General features: G+C 42.1%; 1 protein-coding gene across 5 annotated transcripts in view; it reads right to left on the reverse strand.

Moving 5' to 3' along the window:
• Nucleotides 1-22,478, reverse strand: part of LOC113219491 (gamma-tubulin complex component 4) — a 38,993-nt gene that overhangs the window by 6,982 nt on the left and 9,533 nt on the right. For 2 of the 5 annotated variants that reach the window (XR_003306831.2, XM_026447857.1), the window contains exons 6-15: nucleotides 22,387-22,466; nucleotides 18,905-19,106; nucleotides 16,451-16,616; nucleotides 16,076-16,200; nucleotides 8,231-8,281; nucleotides 7,698-7,803; nucleotides 6,080-6,187; nucleotides 5,236-5,377; nucleotides 2,464-2,641; nucleotides 1,241-1,371 (exon numbers count right to left, since the gene is read on the reverse strand). Coding sequence is in view for 4 of the 5 variants with exons in the window: in XM_026447857.1 (XP_026303642.1) it covers nucleotides 1,279-1,371; nucleotides 2,464-2,641; nucleotides 5,236-5,377; nucleotides 6,080-6,187; nucleotides 7,698-7,803; nucleotides 8,231-8,281; nucleotides 16,076-16,200; nucleotides 16,451-16,616; nucleotides 18,905-19,106; nucleotides 22,387-22,466 (1,251 nt within the window). In the remaining variant the exon portion in view is untranslated. Of the gene's footprint in view, nucleotides 1-1,240; nucleotides 1,376-2,463; nucleotides 2,642-5,235; nucleotides 5,378-6,079; nucleotides 6,188-7,697; nucleotides 7,804-8,230; nucleotides 8,282-16,075; nucleotides 16,201-16,450; nucleotides 16,617-18,904; nucleotides 19,107-22,386; nucleotides 22,467-22,478 lie in introns of all 5 variants that reach the window. The other 3 variants (XM_026447856.2, XM_026447853.1, XM_026447854.1) reach the window with 2 other exon arrangements.

Genomic DNA, 22,478 nt, shown 5'->3' on the forward strand with positions numbered 1-22,478 from the left:
TTCCTGTTCTTTATCCTGGAATTGGAACTAGCTTGTGAGCTTTAAAAAAAATTGGTAGCTGGGTTCCACTGTTTTAGGGATTCTAATTTAAGTGCTCTGTCATCTGGATTTTTTTTAAAGGGTCCCGATGATTCCAATGTGCAGCCAAAGTTGAGAATGACTGCCACGAAGGAGACATATATGTATTTACAGAAACACACACATCGAGAGAGAAACACTACTTCTAGTTGTCTATGAAAACTTTCAAATGACTGATCCATCCTGGTCCAAAAGATTTCTTTTTTTTTTTTTTTTGAGACGGAGTCTCGCTCTGTCACCCAGGCTGGAGTGCTGTGGCCGATCTCAGCTCACTGCAAGCTCTGCCTCCCGGGTTTACACCATTCTCCTGCCTCAGCCTCCCGAGTAGCTGGGACTACAGGCGCCCGCCACCGCGCCCGTCTAGTTTTTTTTTTTTGTATTTTTTAGTAGAGATGGGGTTTCACCGTGTTAGCCAGGATGGTCTCTATCTCCTGACCTCGTGATCCGCCCGTCTTGGCCTCCCAAAGTGCTGGGATTACAGGCTTGAGCCACCGCACCCGGCCCAAAAGATTTCTAAGAAGGTGAACTCTATATGCTTTTCATTGATTTTTCTGTATTGTCAGCAAGGATTTTGAGTTTCTTTAACTCCTGAGGGTTTAAGCACATAATTCTTTCATCTGTAGCTGCTCACCACACCCCATATTTCAGAAATTCAAAGACATCTTAGGTCCTGTTTTAACATGCCTTTTTAGTTTTGCTTTACACATTCTTTCCCCCCCCCCCCGCCCACCCCCAAAGACAGAATCTTGCTCTGTTGCCCAGGCTGGAGTACAGTGGAACGATCTCAGCTCACTGTAACCTCCGCCTCCCAGGTCCAAGCAATTCTCCTGCCTCAGCCTCCCAAATAGCTGGGATTACAGGTGACTGCCACCACACCCGGCTATTTTTTTCTTTTTGTATTTTTAGTAGAGACAAGGTTTCACCATGATGGCTAGGCTGGTCTTGAACTCCTGACCTTGTGATCCGCCCACCTCAGCCTCCCAAAGTGCTGGGATTACAGGCATAAGCCACCATGCCCGGCCGCTTTATACATTCTTAAAAAATGTTTTAAAATGGACTTGAATAATTGCTTAATGATGGTTTCACATCCTGTCAACTCAAAGTGCCTAAGGGAATGGTCAGTGCTAGAAGCAGTCCGAGGAAACCGATGCGCCTTACTTACAGGTTTCAATAGGATAAAGGATTGAGCCAGCAAATTGCTCAGGAAGTGGTCGTGAGCCAATCGGATGCTTTCAAAGTCTCGGGTAGAATTGATTTGATGAAGCAGCTGGGAGAACTGAGACTCCAACACGTCTACCTGACAGACATCACACAAACATTTTTGATGAAGCAGCTGGGAGAACTGAGACTCCAACACATCTACCTGACAGACATCACACAAACATTTTTGATGAAGCAGCTGGGAGAACTGAGACTCCAACACATCTACCTGACAGACATCACACACACATTTTAGCACCTTTAATATTCTAAGCACTCAAAGACATTAAGATGCCTGACAGATTGAAATGAAAATGCTTTGCCCCCACTCATCTTCCTTCTAACTAAGTCACATTAAGGCTGACCAAAGACACCTTTATATTGCCCAACCTTGTAGGAAGTTATTTGCATAATTCTGAAACCCCTCCCTCCAATGTCCTGGCTGACCACTCTCCCCTGCCCCGTCCTTTTCTCTTTTTCTTTTCCTTTTTTTTTTTGAGTTGGAGACTTGCTCTGTCGCCCAGGCTGGAGTGCAATGGTGTGATCTCGGCTCACTGCAACCTCACCTCCCAGGTTCAAGCAGTTCTTCTGCCTCAGCCTCCCAGGTAGCTGGGACTACAGGCATGCGCCACCACGCTCGGCTCATTTTTTTGTATTTTTAGTAAAGATGGCGTTTCACCATGCTTGCCAGGCTGGTCTCGAACTCCTGACCTCAAGTGATCTGCCCGCCTCAGCCTCCCAAAGTGCTGAGATTACAGATGTGAGCCACCACACCTGGCTGAAGCCAGGAGTTTGACACCAGCCTGGGCAACAAAGTGAGACACCACCTCTACAAAAAATTTTAAAAACCAGCTGGGTGCGGTGGCATGTACCTGTAGTCACAGCTACTTGAGAGGCTGAGGCAGGGGGATCACTTGAGTCCAGGAGCTTGAGGCTTCAGTGAGCTATGACTGTACCACTGCACTCCAGCCTGGGAAACAGAGAAAGACCCTGTCTCTAAAAAATAATAAAATAAAATAAAATGCTTTTTTATTTTAAGAAACATGCTTAATGATATAACTCCTGAATTTTCTCAAACCCCACCATTTTATCAAGTACAAACTTATAATCCCTATTCAATACTCCCTGCCAACCTGCTAGACGTTTTTCGATACCCCTTCCTTCTACTCATCTCTCAGCACAGACCTGGAGATAGTACTGAAGATTATCCACCAAAAATGCCATGTGATTTCTTAGGCGCCACTTGATTGCATCAGTCTGGTTAGACTTGAGGTGCTTGCGCTGCATTTGTAGGGCCCAGCAGTGCTGCAGCTCAGCTTGCACCCGGCGTACGCTCAGTAAGTACTTGAAAACAACATTGTACCTAGGACAGAAACAACAGGATATTCAAGATAAAAATTTCACCCCGTGACAGACTCTAGGACTTTGTGCCACCCACTCCTCTCACAAAAAGGCAATAATAAGGAAAGAATGGCTAGAGATGTAGACAAATAAATCATAATTTATTTATACAATGGAATATTATATAGCAGTCAAATGAATGAACTCCAGCTACACAACAAGATGAGACCCCATCTCTGCATTTTTTAGATAACTTGGGAAATTTCAATGTGGACTGGATATTAGATTATAAGGGACTACTGTTAATTTTATTGGCTGTGGTAATGGCATTGTAGTTCTGTTGAAATACGCCTTTTTGAAAGGTTGACTCATGTTGCTTCTCATATTCAAAAATACGATTTTTGAATGAAAAAGGTAAATCACAAAAGATTACAGATAGCCTTTTTTATAATTCTTAAAGCAGGCCAGGTGTGTTGGCTCATGCCTGTAATCCTGGCACTTTGGGAGGCCAAGGCAGGAGAATTGCTTAAGCCCAGGAGTTCAAGACCAGCCTGAGCAACATAGTGAGACGCCATCTCTACTAACAATTTAAAACATTAGCCAGGTGTGGTGGTGCCCACCTACAGTCCCAGCTACTCGAGAGGCTGAGGCAGGAAGATCGCTCAAACCCAGGAGTCAAGGCTGCAGTGTGCTGCCTGGGCAACAGAGCAAGACTGTGTCTCAAAAAAAATAGTGTATTATGAATCAAGGATTATGATGAATCTGATTCTCTGTCCCTGAGCCCAAAGAAAGTAAAACAGCTTCCCTCTAAGATAGACTCCTGCGCCCCTGTAAGTTCAGGAGCTAACTGCTTAATGCTGAGACTCCATACTGAAAAGACACATGGGAAGAACAGCTGATTCTTGGTACAACAGGATTTATTTACCTGTTTGTAGGCAGTCTTGCAGAAGACAGTCCCATTCTGTTTGGTTTTTAAAATTATCTATTTCTAAAGGAACAAACATAATGAAATAATAGACCTTGTCTGGATACTGATTTGAACAAACCCAAACATAAAGACAATTTTTAGATAACTGGAGAAATTTCAATGTAGACTGGATACTAGATTATAAGGGATTACTGTTAATTTTACTGGATGTGATAATGGCATTGTACTTCTGTTGAAATATGCCTTTATCAATTGTTTATTGGCAGAATGAAATGACTGTGATTTGCTTTATACAGCTCTAGCAAAAAAGTGGGGGAGGGACAGATAAAAGTAGTATAATGTTGATGGTTACTGAAGGTGAATAATGAGGACACACGATTTTGTTATGGTCTATACTTTTGTTTATATTTAGAAATTTTTATAATGAAAATGAAAAAATACTTCTAAACTTGATTTCTTCAAGGGTGTTGAGAGCATATCAAGTTAGGAGGTAAGTGGACTGTGGGCCCATAGGATTCTGGGAGCTAAGGATCTTTGGAAGTTCTTTGCACAGGGTCCATGCCACTTGCTTAGCTGGGTCGTGGGCTCTGAATTTGCCACAGAATCTTCTCCCTGAACCAGCCTCATCTTTTCTAGTTTATGCCCAGTCTATTCTACCCTAAGCTTCTCTACCTGAAACAAGTAGAGAGGGCTAGGAAGAAGAATAGGAAGGATTAAGAGTGGTGGCCAGAAGAAGAGATGGCCTTTTTGTTTCCCTTTTCTTCATTCCTCTGGCTTCACAGAGTATGACAGCTTCAATCCTCCATCCAGGCCGGGGACCAGTTCTCTGACCAGTAGTTGGGTTTGGGAAGTTCCTAGATACGGTGTGAGGACAGATTTCAAAAGTCACCACCAGCCACATTTGCTTCTTATCTCTTTTCTGTAGATAAGAGGTCCCCAAACCGGAGGGTTTGGGGACATTAGGTCCTGACCAAGGCAAGCAACAGCACTTGGCAGGCTCTCATGATAAAGAGCGAGGCTGACCTGACAGCAGGAGACTCCAGCTTGGTCAGCTCCTTTGCTCCACCCCCAAGCTTGGCTGCCCCTGTCGGCTCTCCCTTACGGAGGCAGTCTTCTCCCCAGGGGCTAACATCCACAGCAAACATGCAGGCTGGGGCACTTTCCCAAGTCCATCAAAAAATATTACAAAAGTGAGGGTGTGATGGAATTATCAAGGGCCATTATCTCGACACGGTGCCTGAGACCTTCTTTTCCAGAGCTCACAAACTGGTAGCCTACAAACTGCTTCTTCTTTGGCAATTTGAAAAAACGATGGTTTGAAGTAGATATGCTCTCCCACTGATTCCAACACCCACCACTCCGTGTCTCGTATCTGCAGCTCCACTTATTAATGTGATCAGTCTAGCCCCTGGAGGGCTTTACAACTTTTGATTTACATATTGTTAAAAACTACTTGGGTGGCTATCTTGCTCCCATTAATTCTTGTTTTTTTTTACGAGATGGGGTCTCACTACGCTGCCTAGGATGGATTTGAAACCCTGGGTTTAAGGGATCCTCCTGCCTCAGGCTCTGGGGTAGCTGGGATTACAGGCATGTGCCACCACACCTTGTAATTCTGTCCTGCTAGTTTCTTCCCTTACAAGTAAGGTGGGTCATTATTTACCTGTGAGAAACTCAGAAACACTCACTTTTCCAGGACAGCTGGGGTGAAGAGAATGTGTAGCGGCCACTGCACTTTGTAGGAAAGACCTAGGGCTGCCCAGCCAGATGCAGGGGCCTCCCGGGGAGAAGTTTCCCGAGAAGGCCCTTCTCTTGCCTGAGGAGCGTCTGCTGTGATAAAGAAAAGAAGAAAAGAAAAGATAACAACTTGGTTAATCTAGAACCAGAGATTCAACAAGTGAATAACATTAATGAAACTAGAGCTCGCAGGAGTTCAAGACCAGCATGGGCAATACAGTGAAACCCTGTCCCTACTAAAAATACAAAAATTAGCTGGGGGTGGTGGCTGTAGTCCCAGCTACTCAGGGGGCTGAGGCATGAGAATTATTTGAACCTGGAAGGCGGAGGTTGTAGTGAGCCAAGATTGTGCCACAGAACTCCAGCCTGGGCAACAGAACGAGACTCCGTCTCCAAAAGAAAAGAAACAGAGCTCATTGGAGCCTGCGATGTCAGAAGCTTACAGGGGACACAAAGAAGAGGGCAAGGACACTTTTACGTGAGGTTCTTTTGGGAGGTCTTCTAGAGATTCCTTCCTCAGCCTTAAAATCTGGGGGCTGGAAATAAATAAACAGGGACCATTGCAGCAGCATGACAAAAAAAAAACCCAACCCCCCAAAAACATGGCCTGGGCATCGCACTTAGCCTCTACGGACTTCTGGACTTCCCTTTTCTTCTCTATGGAACTACAGTCCTGTATTAGCTGACTTCTAAGATCCAAAATTATATGGTTTCTATGGTGGTGCATGGAAGCAGAGATGGGAAAATGGATGATGACCAGTAGGAACTCTAAGGTGACAGGGAGGAATGGCAAACCTTTGTGCTCCTTTCCGTGATACTCAATTGTCAAGTGCAACAGAGGGAGAAGGTTGTCATCATCTAGCAAAACCTTGTGTGCTGACTGTTGAAAGGCCACATTCACATCTGCAAGAAAGAACACGGGGGCTGACAAGGATGCTTGGCTCCATAACAAACCCAGACTCCTCCAGCTTTCCACTTCTCCCCCAACATGCCCCGTGCTAACAGCAGGGCACAGTGGACATCTGTTGCATTTGTCTAACATCCATCCATTCTTCTCTTCTTGCTGACAAACTGCCTCCTGATTTTCCTTGGAGAATCATCCCTATTCAGTACAGTTCACGTATTTCCGGTGGATTAGTGCTAGACAACACCCGATTCTAGGGGTAGCTGGGTGATGTAGGCATGATCAAATGGAACGTAATACTCTACTCTGTTATGCTATATTGTTTAGGGATATTAACATGACCAAGCCAGGCCAATCCAGAGGCTCTATTCAGACTCTAAAAGAGTCCAGCTCTTTTTTCAAGATAAACAGGGGCTTAGTAGGATGTAAACTTGGCTAGAGACTATCTGCTACCATACACAGCAGGCCTGTCTGAGAAGAAAGAGGCGAATGATGGAAAGAGACCAAGTCCTAAAGGTGCCACACGCATCCTGGATCAAACTTTGCCGAAAACCATCATACGTCTGAGCTTTTCAGTTATGAGAATCAATACGTTATTTCTTTCCTTTTGCTTTGCTTAAGTGAGTTTGAATTGGATTTTCTGATATCTGCAACCACAAGTACTTATATTTGTACTATATAAGTACAGTGGACATCTATGGTTTTACTGAGTTAGAAAAATGATCAGCCTGTGTGTATGTATTTTCTCACATTTCTTTTTTTGGATCCTTACTCAACTCTATTCATGCAGTATGAATAGAAATGGTCATCAGTTGGTCAAGGGGTGGACACTTCACTGAACTAGGCATAGCCTAATGTCTGACCTCTTTGATACATGTGATGTGGGCTGGGCCAATCAAAACCTAGAGAATTCCCCAGAATTCTCTAACTTGCAACAAGAGGGACGAGGCTCAGTTCCTTCAGTAGAGGACACTGTGAGGCATATTCCTGGGAGCTGCTCGTGATCATGTTTCCAGAAGGTCATCAAAGAGCTCACAAGAGACACAGACAAGATATGGTGAATGAGCGAATGAGCGAGAGAGAGACAGAGAATGAATCCAAGTTGTCCCACTGGGGTTTTAGATACAATAACAAATCCATTTCCCTTTCCCAACTAGGCTAGTTTGGGTGAGTTTCCGTCATTCACACCGAAAGAATTCTACTGTAACACTACAAGCAGCACTAAGTCCCAATATGACCCATAAAGGATATATGGCTATAATCCAATGAGAAAAAACACCTGGTGTGAAGGCCTGCACCAACGCTTCCAGGAAGGGTCACAGGCCAAGACACTGTTCCCAGTGACCCCAGCATGAAGCCTACCTACAAGGGCCTTCCATCTCTGGAAGCCACTGCTCTGTAACTGACCAGGCTGCTCTTATGTGGAGGAGGCCTTAAAAGGGTCAGCAACAGCCAAGAAATACCCTACAATGTCAATCAGTTGATCATTCTCAGGTCACAGACAATTACCATGCTCAGTTACTGCAGTGGGCGGTGTTTTTAACATGTGTTGAGCTGTGTCAATGAAGGCCTGAAACAGTTCTCCACGTCCCAGAAGGTAAAAGTCTTTAATGATCTGAGGAAAGAATTTCAATTTACAATTCAGTAAAGCAAGGCAGGAGCTCTTCACTGTCCTGAGGAATTACACGTATACAGTAATTTCTAATTTCATCAATTTGAGCCCAAGCTACAAAAGATACAGGCATTTGGCATTTCAGAGAGGCATTCTTAGTTCTGCATAGCAGGATGACTGGTGTGTATTTGGCATTATTTATTCAACAGCAACATAATTATATATATATGCGCCAGAAAAAAGTATACTCCCAAATCTTTGTATTATAGTAGATTTGTGGCATTAGGTATAGTTTGCTCACTTGGATAAGAACAAGTGAGTCGACTCTGGAAGTCTGGGTATAGGCAACCAGTGCTCTCAGGAAACGTCAGAGAATGCAAGTCACTGCCTACCAGCATCACCGTAAGAATCACAAGAGTTAAGCCATTACCTTCAGCTGACCCAGTAAATCGGATTCTTCTACCATCAACTTCCAGAGATGCTGTGAAAACCACCAACAAAACAGGGACAAATTTCATTACAGTGAGAAGTCCTGCAAAGAATGGTTCCACACCAATCCAGCAATGTATTAAAAGAAGACTATACCTTGCCCCACACAGAAAAATTCACTCAAAAGGATCAATGTATTATTCCGTTCTCCCACTGCTATAAAGAATACCTTAGACTGGGTCATTATAAAGAAAAGAGGTTTAGTTGCTCACAGTTCTGCAGGCTGTACAGGAAACATAGTGGCTTCTGCTTGGCTTCTAGGGAGGCCTCAGGAAACTTACTGTCATGGCAGAAGGCAAAGGCATCGCACATGGCAGGAGTACGAGCAAGAGAGAGCAAGGGGGAGGTGCTGCACACATTTAAACAACCAGATCTCACGAGAACTTACTATCGTGAGGACAGTACCAAGGGGAATGGTGCTAAACCATTCATGAGAAACTGCCCCATGATCCAATCATCTCCCATCATGCCCCACCTCGCCCTACCTCCAACACTGGGGATTACAACTCAAGAAATTTTGGTGGGGACACAGATCCAAGCATATCAATCATAGACCTGGGTATAAAACTGAAAACTATAAAACTTCTGGAAGAAAACAGAAGAGAAAATCTTTACATCCTTGAGTTAGGCAGAGTTCTTAGACATAACACCAAAAACATGATCCATAAAAGAAAAAAAAAAAAAGGTAAACTGGATTTCATCAAAATTAACAACTTCTGGGGCAAGTCATAAACTGTGAGAAAATAGGCCAGGCACGGTGGCTCATGCCTGTAATCCCAGCACTTAGGGAGGCCGAGGCGGGCGGATCACAAGGTTAGGAGTCTGAGACCATCCTGGCTAACACAGTGAAACCCCATCTCTACTAAAAGTACAAAAATTAGCCAGGCATGGTGGCAGGCACCTGTAGTCCCAGCTACTTGGGAAGCAGAAGCAGAAGAATCACTTGAACGTGGGAGGCAGAGCTTGCAGTGAGCTGAGACCATGCCACTGCACTCCAGCCTGGGCAACAGGGTAAGACTCCATCTCAAAAAAAAAAAATAGTGAGAAAATATTTGTAAGTCACATACCTCTTAAAGAACTTAAATTCAGAATACATGAAGGACTCTCAAAATTCAACAACAAAGAAAACAAAAATCCAATACAAAATGGGCAAAGAAGCACATGAAAAAATGTTCAACCTCACTAGTCATTACAGGCATGCAAATGAAAAAGACAATGGGATATCCCAGTACTTTGGGAGGCCAAGGCGGGCGGATTACGAGGTCAGGAGATCGAGACCAGCCTGGCTAACATGGTGAAACCCCATCTCTACTAAAAACACAAAAAATTGGCTGGATGTGGTGGCGGGCGTCTGTAGTCCCAGCTGCTCGGGAGGCTGAGGCAGAAGAATTGCCTGAACCCGGGAGGCAGAGGTTGCAGTGAGACGAGATCGCACCACTGCACTCCAGCCTGGGCAACAGAGTGAGATTTTGTCTCAAAACAAAAAAAGAGTATTTTATATATATATATATCATAGGTGATACAGAGGACATATGTATAATAAAAGGAAAAGCACATTTATTATAAATATGCGCATGCTTCACAGGTATCCTCAAAATGTACAATTAGAACATACATAGAAGTCTACACTTGACACAGAATATACATTCTCCAGGCACATGCAGGACAGCTAAAAACAAAAACCAGACCCTGTATTAGTCCATAAAGAAACCTGCAATAGATTCCAAAGAAACAATATCATACAGACCATGTTCTCAAACTATAATGCAATAAAATTAAAACAATAAATTGCTTGGTTAAAAAATCATAAACAAAATTAATTAGAATTATATAGAATATAATGAAAACACTACATGCCAAAAACTTGTGAGACACAGTCAAAACAATATATAAAGTTTTATATATATTTCTCAGAAAACACAGGTCAAAAATAAAGGAGTCAAGCTTTCAACCTGGGAAAGAGTAACTAAAAAAAAAACATGAAGGAAGAAAATAATAAAGAAAAAGGCAGATATCAATGAAACAGAGAATTCAAACAAAATATACATATATATGTGTGTGTGTATGTATCTCTTATTTTATTTTATTTTTATTTTATTTTGAGATGGAGTCTCACTCTGCTGCCCAGGCTGGAATGCAGTGGCACCATCTCAGCTCGCTGCAAGCTCTGCCTCCCAGGTTCAAGCAATTCTCCTGCTTCAGCCTCCCGAGTAGCTGGGACTATAGGCGTGCACCACCACACCTGGCTAATTTTTGTAGTTTATTTTAGTAGGGACAGGGTTTTGCCACATTGGCCAGGCTGGTGTCAAACTCCTGACCTCAAGTGATCCGCCTGCTTCGGCCTCCCAAAGTGCTGGAATTACAGGCGTTAGCCACTGCACCTGACCCCAAAATATATATTTAAAAAATAAAATTAAAAAAAGAAAAAGCCTTGTGGGCACAGTGGCACATGCCTATAGGCCCAGTTCCTCGGGGGGCTGAGGCAGAAGTTTCACTTGAGTCTAGGAATTCTGGGCGTAGTGTGCTACACCAATTAGGTGTCCACAATAAACTCGGCATTAATACAGTGACCACCTGGGAGTGGGGGACCACCAGGTTGCCTAAGGATGGGTGAACTGGCCCAGGTCAGAAATGAAACAGGTCAAAACTGTAGTGCTGGGGCGTGGTGGCTCACACCTGTAATCCCAGCACTTTGGGAGACTGAGGTGGGATGACGGCTTGAAGCCAAGAGTTCTAGACCAGCCTGGGCAACATACTGAGACTCTGTCTCTACAAAAAGTTTAAAAGTTAGCAGGGCATGGTGATTTGCACCTGTAGTCCTAGCTACTCAGGAGGCTGAGGCAGGAGGATTGCTTTACCCTAAGAGTTCAAGATTACAGTGAGCTATGATCACAACACTGCACTCCAGCCTGGGAGACAGAACAAAAAGAAAATGAAAGGCCAGGTGCTGTGGCTCATGCATCTAATCCCTGCACTTTGGGAGACTGAGGCAGAAGGGAGGATCGCTTGAGCCCAGGAATTGGAGGCTGCAGTGAGCTAGGATTACACCACTGCACTCTAGCAGCCTGGGCAACAGAGTAAGAAGAGTAAGACTGTATCTCAAAAAAAAAAAAAAAAAAAAAAGAATTAGCCAGGCATGGTGGCATGCACCTCTAGTCCCAGCTACTTGGGAGGCTGAGATGGGAAATCCATTGAGCCTGGAGGTCGAGCTGCAGTGACTCATGATTGCACCACTGCTCTCCAGCTTGGGTGACAGAGAGAGAAGCTGTCTCTAAAAATTTTTTTTTTAATTAAAGAAAAAGCCAGGCCCAGTGGCTCATGCCTGTAATCCCAGCACTTTGAGAAGCCGAGGTGGGTGGATCACTTGAAGTCAGGAGTTCGAGACCAGCCTGGCCAACATGGTGGAACCCTATCTGTACTAAAAATACAAAAATTAGCTGGATGTTGTGGCACACGCTTGTAATCCCAGCTACTCAGGAGCTGAGATGGGAGAATCCCTTGAACCTGGGAGGTGGAGGCTGCAGTGAGCTAAGATTGCATCAATGCACTCCAGCCTGGGCCACAGTGAGACTCTGTCTCAAAAAAAAAAAAAAAAAAAAAAAGAAAAAGAAAAAAGGATAAAAACAAAAGCTTGTTCTTTGAAAAGACTAGTAAGACTAAAAAATAAAAAGAAAGTCTAAATAAATAAAACATAAATGACTACAGATTTTTAAAAATTAAATCTAGATGAAATAGGTAAATTCTTAGAAAATACCAAAATTAATACAAGAAATAACTGTTTTATGTCAATAGGTTTTAAATACACTGAACTAGTTAAGTTTTCCCTCCTAAAAATATCTAGCTTAGATTGTTTTTCAGGTAAACTCAAACTTTCAGTAAGAATTCCTGTCTTATATAAACCATTCTTAAAAAATAGAAAAAGAACAAAACCCAACTAGCCCATTTTATGAGGACTGTAGAGTCTTTATTCCAAAACCACATAAGCAAAATACAGGGAAAGAAGGGTATAGTCTTATTTCATTGGTGACACGGTGTGGCTGTGTCCCCACCCAACCCTCATCTTGAATTGTAGCTTCCATAATTCCCACGTGTCGTGGGAGGAACCCGGTGGGAGGTGATTGAATCATGGGGGTGGTCTTTCTCATGCTGTTCTTCTGAGAGGGAATAAATCACTCTTATAAAGGGGTGATTTATTTTATAATAAATTATATTTTTTATTTTTTTATAGTATTTTATAAAGGGGAGTCCTCCTACACAAGCTCTCTTGCCTGCTGCCACGTAAGACCTGACTATGCTCCTCATTCGTCTTCAGCTATGACTGTAAGGCCTCCCCATCTATGTGGAACTGTGAGTTCATTAAACCACTTTCCTTTACAAATTCCCCAGTCTTGGGTATGTCTTTATTAGCAGCACGAGAACAGACTAATACAACTAGTGATTACAGATGTAACACATCACAATCAAGTAGTGTTTATCTCAGGAAGAACCAGCATCTCCAAATCTAACCAGAAATTTATCATATAAATAGACTAAATGAGAAAAATAACCCAGAGCAAGAAACTGAACCTTAATTAATACAGAAAGAGCACTTGATAAAATTCAACATCTACTTATGATAAAAATCTCTGGACTGGGTATGGTGGCTCACAGAAGGACCACCTGAGCCGAGGAGTTCAAGACCAGCCTGGGCAACACAGCAAGACCCCATCTCAAAAAGTAATCATAAAAATAGAAGGAAGGTTCTCTCATTTGCAGATGGTATGGTCATCTGCTTAGAACAACTGATATAATCAGACTATTAGAACTAAAAAGAGTTCAATGAGTTGCAAGGTGTAAGATTAACCTACAAAAAGTAATACCACCATTTCTCTATGTAAGCAGTAAAAGCTAACAAAAGACATAATTAAAATAAAAACTATTAAGTACCTCAGCATTTTAAAAACCTTTTTGTTTAAGTACTAAAATACATACAGAAAAGTACAAGTCATAAGTTCACAGCTTGAAGATTTTTACAAATTGAACACCTGTATTACCAGTACCCAGATCAAGAAATGGAACCAACTGAGTGTTCCAGCATCCTAGAGGCCGCACTCATGCCCCTCCCACTGACTCAAAGGCAAATACAGTCCTGACATCTAGCGCCAGGTTCACTTTGCCTGTGTTTGAACTTTACAGAAATAGATTCACACAGTATACACACTTTAAAGGAAAAATTTTTTACAGGAGAGAAAGAATCCCAAAAGGGATAAATACAACACATATTTACAAAACACTCCCCCCCTTTCCTTCAGGGCACACCATTTCTTTTCATTGCTGTAGGCTGTAATTGTTGCAATAACGCCTTCCAAAGTCTATTAGCTACAATTCTAAGAAACTCCAAAGAGTCTGTGCTTCAGTTTGCTTATCATTTTTACAAATTGGAATATAATTTCTAGCCAACTTTCACAAGAAAAAAACAAATTTTCCTATTGTTTATAATTCACTCAGTACAATTTTACTTTCCTCCATTAATTATATTTTCCAAAGATTTATAATAAAAATGATAAAGCAACGGAAATATACAATTTTCAAAAATGAAAGGAACTGATACCAACCCCTCTAGACTAGAACCTGCCTTGGCCTATAGATGGGGGTGAGGCAATGTCTTAAAATTTTGAAAGGACAGGAACATGGGTCATTTAGATATTTACTTGCCCAGAAAGAATCAAATCAAACAATATTTCACAGCCATTTTATGATCGAACATTCTGTGTCTACAACACAGTTCTATCTCTGATGACCAGGAGTTTTTGAGACAGTGACTAGAAAGGGAAACCGTATTTATAATAGATGATTGTGCTTCCAACCCATGGAGATTTGATGCTCTTAGCAGTTCCAGACACTGAGCGAAGTGCACTGCTTTTTAGCTCTATTTTCAGAATCCTCTGTAGAGGTTTGTCTTTGGTGGGTGGACTGGCTGCTCAAATAGAAGTACCTGCTGGGTGTGGTGGCTCACGCCTGTAATCTCAGCACTTTAGGAGGCCAAGGCAGAAGGATCGCTTGAGCCCAAAAGTTCAAGACCAGCCTGGCCAACATGGCGAAACCTCCATCTCTATTAAAATACAAAAAAGTTTGCCAGGCATGCTGGTGCAGCCCTGAAGTCCCAGCTACTCAGGAGGCTGAGGCACATGAATTGCTTCAACCCAGGAGGCGGAGGTTGTAGTGAGCCATGATCACTCCACTGCACTCCAGCCTGGGCGACAAAGCAAGACCCTGTCTCGAAAATATAACAAAATAAAACAAAATAAAATAAAAGTACCGACCCTCTACTGACCTACGAATCAGAAGGTCTGGAAGTAAGGACTTGGTGCAAGTGCAGGTTTTAAAATTTCCTCATGTGGGCTGGGCGTGGTGGCTCACGCCTGTAATCCCAGAACTTTGGGAGGCTGAGGTGGGAGGATCACTTGAGCTCACGAGTTTCAGACCAGCATGGCCAACATGGTGAAACCCCATCTCTACTAAAAATATAAAAATTAGCAGGGCATGGTGATATGTGCCTGTAATCCCAGCTACTGGGGGTGCTGAGGCAGGAGAATTGCTTGAACTTGGGAGGCGGAGGTTGCAGTGAGCCGAGATCACACCATTGCACTCCAGCCTGGGCAACAGAACAAGACTCCATAAAAAAAATAAAAACTAAAACTTTCTCATGCGATCCTGTGCTTAGCCAGTGTTGAAAGCCATGAATATAGTTAACAACGCAGTTGACTAAATGTCTCATTTCATGTTATCACACATCCATGAGACAAATGTTAATATAAGCCACAGAACATATATGCTCCTTTGAAAACTTACTGGTCACAATTTAAGTCGGTGGCAGCAGCACAATTCAAAATGAAGAAGACTGCGCTCCAGGAGTCGGAGGCCTGGCACTGACTTCACTATGTGCCACACCAGACAAGCCAGACAAGTCAGCTTGCTGAGTGTTTGCTCCATTTATAAGAATGAGAAAATCATATTTGTTCTGCTTTCCTCATAAGATGATTGTGTATTTAAATGGAAGTACAAGTTATAAGCCATACTCAACTACAAGAAAGACACTAAATTTAGTTAGAATTAGTTGATTCCTAGGAGTTACTGCAAACGATAGAGACAGATCCAAAATGCTGATTTTCAAAATTTAAACCAAGACCTCCCCTCTATTCAACTAACTAACCAACTAAGAACCACCTGTCCTTTAGTTAGATAGGAAAATGGGAAGGCAGTTCTGCCTCTGTTAATGAAAACTGAGGCTTTTCTTTTTCTGCTTCTTGCCTTCAACTCTCTGCAACAGCTCTTTCCAAGCTCGGTTCTTACCACATCAAGAAAAAAACAAAAGTCAAGTAACTCAATTTCTTTCTTTCTTTTCTTTCTTTTTTTTTTTTGAGACAGAGTCTTGCTCTGTCGCCCAGGCTGGAGTGCAATGGCGTGATCTCAGCTGGCTTGAGCAACCTACGCCTCCCAGGTTCAAGCGATTCTCCTGCCTCAGCCTCCTAAATAGCTGGGATTACAGGCGCCCGCCACCACACCCGACTAATTTTTGTATTTTTAGTAGAGACGGGGTTTCACCATGTTGGCCAGGCTGGTCTTGAACTCCTGACCTCAGGTGATCCACTTGCCTTGGCCTCCCAAAGTGTTGAGACTACAGGCGTGAGCCACTGCACCTGACCAAGTAACTCAATTTCTAGGGAACTAGTCTAATTTTTTTCTAAAAAAAGAAAAACATATATATATAATATATATATATACACACATATGACGAAACACAAACCTCAGCCACAGTGCTGCGAATGCGATCCACCACCTGTTCAAAGTCCACCAAGCTGAAGAGCGGCTGCTGCTTGAGACGGTGCAGCTCTGCAGCAAAAGTGTCTTCCTGGTTTTTCAAAATGGATCCTGCAAAATAGGAAGGCACCGTCAAAGGAGGACAGAGAATATCCAGGAGAGTCAGGCTTTTCTGGGGAGGGCTAATCTCGGTGGGGCAGCAACTTCACCTGCTTCTCAGACAAATGTCATGATTCTGCTACAATCTCAGGATAGGAATATTATCGACCACTCGGTTCTGACCAGGCATGCTGGGGGGCCACACAGTGTTAAGGAAGAAGAGCGTTTGAGGGTGCGGTACATTGGACAAGGAGATTTCTACCTTTTCTAGTCAGGTTCACATTTTGATTCTCAAACATCTGGACAGATTCTCCAACAAATAGGATTTTTTCAGCAACCCTCACTGGAATGTAGGATGGCAAAATCTCCACTCGTAGGGAAAACTGCTTCAGAGATGGTGCCAGCATGTTCTCTTCCTCAATCAGGCGCTAGTCAAAGAGAGAGTACACACCAAGATGAAGTATGAAGCAAGAAAAGGAAAACACAAAAATATCTAGTAACTCTCCCAACCCATGATTTAAAGTAAAGACGCAGGGACTTCAAATCTGGTGTTGCACAGTTCTCAAACCACCCATTTTGGAGAGACGTATTTCATCTTCAGGCAGCAGAGTGGCATGGTGGAAATAAGAGTGGCTTTTTAAATACTGGGACTTGGGCCTTCACTCTGCCTTTACTACTGAGTAAAAACTTGCACAGTTGACCAGCTTCCTTACTTATACAATGAAAGGGTGGTCTTTTTTGTTTTCCAGGCCTTCTCTCTGTCTGCTCTGCTGGTGCTCCTCAGGGCACTGTCCCAGACTGTCTTTTCCTCTCAGCCTACACTTCTTATACAATCACATCGTCTTCTGTGACTGATCAGTGGAACAGACAGTTTTAATTTTTAGGTCACAGACTTCTCTGCAATCATAAAAGCTATGGACCTTCCAGACAAATGTACAGAAATATCACATTTCATGAACCTTCTGAAGCCACCCAAGGGCCCCAGATTAAAAATCTCCAAGCTCCATGCTGATGATTCCATAGGTAGATTTAGAGCAAGATGGAGTGCTCTCATGAGCCCCAGGTTCAGCCCACTGAACATTTCCCACAAGTTCCTCAAACTCAACATGCCCGCCATTAGACCCATCTTCTTCCCTGCATACCAGCACTATACACCCCTATCACGACTACTTGTCCAGCTGCTGAAGGCAGAAACCTGGGTATCATCAATGATTCTTCCCTCTTGACTCATTTCCAAGCACTCACTAGGCCTATTGATTCCACCTTCTAAACATCTCTCACACCTCTTTACTCTTTTTTCATATTCAATGTTAGTATCTTTGGTTTAGGGGACTATTATTTTCACCTAAGTCTCCCCAACACTCTCTTAACTGGTTGACCTGCCTCTAATCTTGATTTTTAAAAAATGATTCCCCATAGAGCATCCAGAGTGATTTATCATGAAGTTTAACTGTGGTACCCACTTGCTTAAAATTCAATAGCCCCCAACTGTTTTCAGGTTCAAGTACAAATTCATTTGTACTGTTTACAGGCACCTTTGTGATCTTGCCTCTGCTTAACTCAAGTTTCATCAAGTAACAACTTAAAAGTTTCAAGTACCACCTCTCCCTCACACCATCTCTTATAATATTTTACTTCAGCCTTTACTTGACCATTTCAGTTGAATTACTACTGTTTTCCTAAATGAACCATGTCCTTAATGGCCCCTGTACCTTTACACAGATCATTCCTTCTGCCTGGATATCTCTTGATCACTCTTCCCAAACTCTTTGCAATTTAGACATACCTTCCACTGAGAAGCCTTCTCTAGTCACTCCAAGACCCTATCCCATGACCATGTTCCAAAAATACCCATATTTAGTCTTTTCAGAGCACTCTGTACACTGTAATGTAACTGTTTACTTTTCTACATCTCTTCCCCTAAGCTATGAGCTCCTCAGGGACAGAGACTACTACTTTTTATTTGTATCACCTAGAACAATGCCTGGCACATAATAGGCATTCAATGAAATACTGCCACAGGATAAATGAATAAATGGATGGATGGATGGATGAGTATGGACACTGTAGAACTTTGAGGAGTCTAATCAAAACACCAAATGGCCGGGCGCGGTGGCTCACGCCTGTAATCCCAGCACTTTGGGAGTCCGAGGTGGATGGATCACCTGAGGTCAGGCGTTCGAGACCAGCCTGGCCAACATGACAGAACTCCGTCTCTACTAAAAATCTGAAAATAAAAAACATGAAAATTAGCCAGGCGTGGTGGCACACGCCTGGTCCCAGGTACTTGGCAGGCTGAGGCAGGAGAATTGCTTGTACCTGGGAGACAGCGGCTGCAGTGAGCCAAGATTGTGCCATTGCACTCCAGCCTGGGCAACAGGTGAGAATCTGTCTCAAAAAAAAAAGAAAAAAACTCCAAACTGTATTTAAAGTCTAAAACGTAGCTAGCTATTCCATTAGAGTAGCTATATTCATATAAGTAAGACTTATAATCTCTTAAATGCATATATTGGAAAAGGAGAAACAAAAAGAATCTCACAAACATATTTTCTATTTTATAGTCTCACACTAGTTAAGACAAAGCCAAATGTTTACATCCAAAGAATTGATGGAAGGTGCTCAGCTATGAGCTAAGAAGGGATCACCAGAAGATCATTTGGCTACACGCTTTTCCGACTCCTGGCAGGAGGGTGCTGGCTGCTTTTTGGGCTCTCACCAAGTCCTGGAGTTCTCTCAGTTGTTTTCCTGTCAGTCCCCCAATGCCCAGATCCTCTTCGTCCTCTTCTGGCTGAGCACTGACATTACCAGAAGATGGACCCTGTTTGATAAAGAATTCTTCATGCTGGTCCAAGAGGAGTCCGTGGAGCATCCAGGCTGAGAGTTGTTTATACATGACCCCATGACAAACGGCCAGGATTCTGGGCAGAGCGGAAAGTAAGAGGCTTAGAAGTCATGCTTTAAACTGTTACAGGATAAACAGAGGTCTGAGAGTTTGATGAGTCATAAGGGAAATAACCAATTAAGTTAAAAATAATTGTGCTATTTTAATTTAAATGTGGGTGAACTAACTCACTGAATTTCCATATTTGCAGCCTACATAATGAAATCTAAAATGTTCAGTATATGTGCTGATATTATTTTAGGGAAGACATTTTCTTCCCTTCTTTTATGTAATTTTCAAAACTGATGGATCCTAAATATGTACAACTGTTTGATAGCAATAAAAAATAAAAATAATAAAAAATTTTAAAAATGAACTTAATGGAGTCTCTTTTTGGCTACCACAGTATTAAATTTGTTTTATTTTTGTTGGAATCACATAGGGAGAGAGCATCAATGCATGAGGGCCAGGTATACATGAGAAACTATTATCTAGCAAAATTCAGAAACTAAAACAAAATGCAGAATGGTTTTTGGGGAACAGGATATTCAGATGGTCTCAAAGGATCATCCACCAGATAGCGTATTAATTAAAAGGGGAAAATGTACCTCTACAATGGAGCAGTACGTGATGAAAACACCTAAGCCAAGCGATCCAACTGCACATCAGTCATGAGATAAACTTACTTTCTGTGCCTTCTAATATGATGTAATGGGAAATAATACCACCTACATAGTATTCTTGCCAAAAAAGTTTAATCCAGATCTAATCATAGGGAAACAACAAATCCAGATTGTGGAACATTATACAGGACAGCTGGTCAGGACTCTTAAAATGTCGGTGTCATCCAAAACACCAAGAACAACGAAAGGCAAGGGGGACGGTTCCAAATTAAAAGAGAATGAAAAGACATGAATACAAAATGTAGTATGTGAACAATGATTGGATCCTGGACAGCAAAAAAAAAAAAGAAGAATAGCTATGAAGGAATTCTGGGGGACAACTAGAAAAATTTGGATATAGTATTATTGAATTAATGTTAGCTTTCTTGGGCGTGATATGGAATTGACGTTCTATAAGAAAATCCCTTTTTATTTTCTTTTTCTTTTTTTTTTTTTTTTGAGACAGGGTCTCACTCTGTCGCCCAGGCTGGAGTGCAGTAGCACAATCATGGCTCACTGCAGTTTTGACCTCCTGGACTCAAGCCATCCTCCCACCTCTGCCTCCTAAGTATCTGGGCCCACAGGGGCATGCACCATGCTTATTTTATTTTTGTATTTGTAGAGATGAAGTCTCACTATGTTGCCTGAGCTGGTCTCCTAGGCTCAAGCTATCCACCCAACTTGGCCTCTCAAAGTGCTAGGAACACAGGTGCGTGCCACCATGCCCAGCCAAGGATGCCTTTTTTCTAAAGTGATATAAGATGAAGTATTTAGGGGTTAAGTGTTGGGATATCTGTGACTACTTTCAAATGATTCTGCAAAAAAAGTTTGTGTGTTTCACATATACGTATAGAAGGAGAAAGAAAGAATTCGAATATGGGAAATGTTAACAAATGGTGAAACTGAAGGATATACTAGCGTTTGGTTGGGTTTTTTTGTTTTTTGTTTTGAGACAGGGTCTCGCTGTCATCCAGGCTGGATTACAGTGGCGAGATCTAAGCTCAACCTCCTGGGCTAAAGCAATCCTTCTGCCTCAGCTTCCCATAGCTGGGACTACGGGCAGGCACCACACCTGGCTAATTTTTTTATTTTTAGTACAGACAGGGTCTCGCTATGTTGCCCAGGCTGGTCTCGAACTCCTGGGCTCAAGTGATCCCTCTGCCTCAGCCTTCCAAAGTGCTGGGATTATAAGTGTGAGCCACCGAGCCCGGCCTACAAGTGTTTTGTTATACGTTTCTTTCAACTTTTTTGTAGGTTTAAAATTTTTCAAAATAAAAGGCTGGGAGAAAAAGAAATTACAAGAGCTTGAGCATGTTATTTGTAGTATGCTAACTGAATGGAATCTTGCTTTAAAAAGATCACACGTGAAGCTATTTACATTTATGCATTTCTGAGTATGTGGTCTGTAAAGTTTGGTCCCTGCAAACACAGAACAAACATGTGTATATAATATCATCTATGTAAGATTTTATATTCTATACACAAAAGTATAATAGAGAATAATTAAGTCCCTAAGGCATGTTCTGGAAAGTTTCCCGCTGTAATGAGGGTTTACTCATGCAGTGGTAAGAGTGGAGATTAAGAGTTGTGAGTGGCCTGGCCAGGTGCGGTGGCTCACACCTGTAATCCCAACACTTTGGGAAGCCAACATGGGAGGATCGGTTGAGCCCAGGAGTTCAAGACCAGCCTGGGCAACACAGCAAAACCTCATCTGTATAAAAAATTAAAACAAAATAAGAAAAAAGGAAAAAACAAAGACAGCTGTGAGTGGCCTCAGGGACCATCTATTATAATTTTTCAATGAATGTCACAATTTTTTTAAAATAAGGAAAATGGAGAAATGGAAAGATCAAACAGGCAGTCTTTGATCATACCCTACACATATTTTTATGCAGTTGCAATCACAAGATAAATACAATTTTGTATCACTTGTCAGTACATATTTATACAAAATATTTTGCATGTGATAGTACCTATACTTTTAGTGGCTTTATAGTCTATCAAGTGAACATATCATTATTTAAATTTTCTTCTACTGTAATTTTCTAATTTCCTGATATAGTACACAACATTGCAATGAACATGTTTGTGTATATAGTTATTTTCTTCTATTAAATAATTTTGTTAGGATAAAATTCCTAAGAGTGACATCATGGGATTATAAAGCATAAACTTTTTTTGTTGTTGTTATTATTATTATACTTTAAGTTCTAGGGTACATGTGCATAACGTGCAGGTTTGTTACATATGTATACTTGTGCCATGTTGGTGTGCTGCACAGCATAAACATTTTTAAGGACCTTCAATTTGAAAATACCAGCTACTCAAATACACATGTTTAGACATAGCAAGCAACATCTGGCACATGTAATGGAATTTCTGCAAGGATAACAAGATCTAAACATTTAAAAACACTGCCTCAAGGTCATCCGGGCAGCTAAATCCTGGTTTTGACACTCAGCACTCTATAGCCCTTTGCAATGCCTGAGCCATAATAAAGGCTACATGGGCTCTTCTGCTCATGGAGCTTTTTCCATCCTGGTCATAACCTTCCCAAGAGGGAAACCTGAAATGACCTGAAAATAAAACATGTGAGAACTCAAATAATTTGACCGCCCACCTCCACCACCGATTCCCAGTTAAGCCATGACTTACTTTTCCAGTGCACTTCGAACAGGAGGCAACCCCCCACAGCTGTGTTTGTAGACTGTTTCCAGAATTTGACAACCATGAATCTGTGGAAAATA

The sequence above is a fragment of the Piliocolobus tephrosceles genome, unplaced genomic scaffold (genome assembly GCF_002776525.5).
Source record: "Piliocolobus tephrosceles isolate RC106 unplaced genomic scaffold, ASM277652v3 unscaffolded_108, whole genome shotgun sequence".
NCBI lineage: Eukaryota > Metazoa > Chordata > Mammalia > Primates > Cercopithecidae > Piliocolobus > Piliocolobus tephrosceles.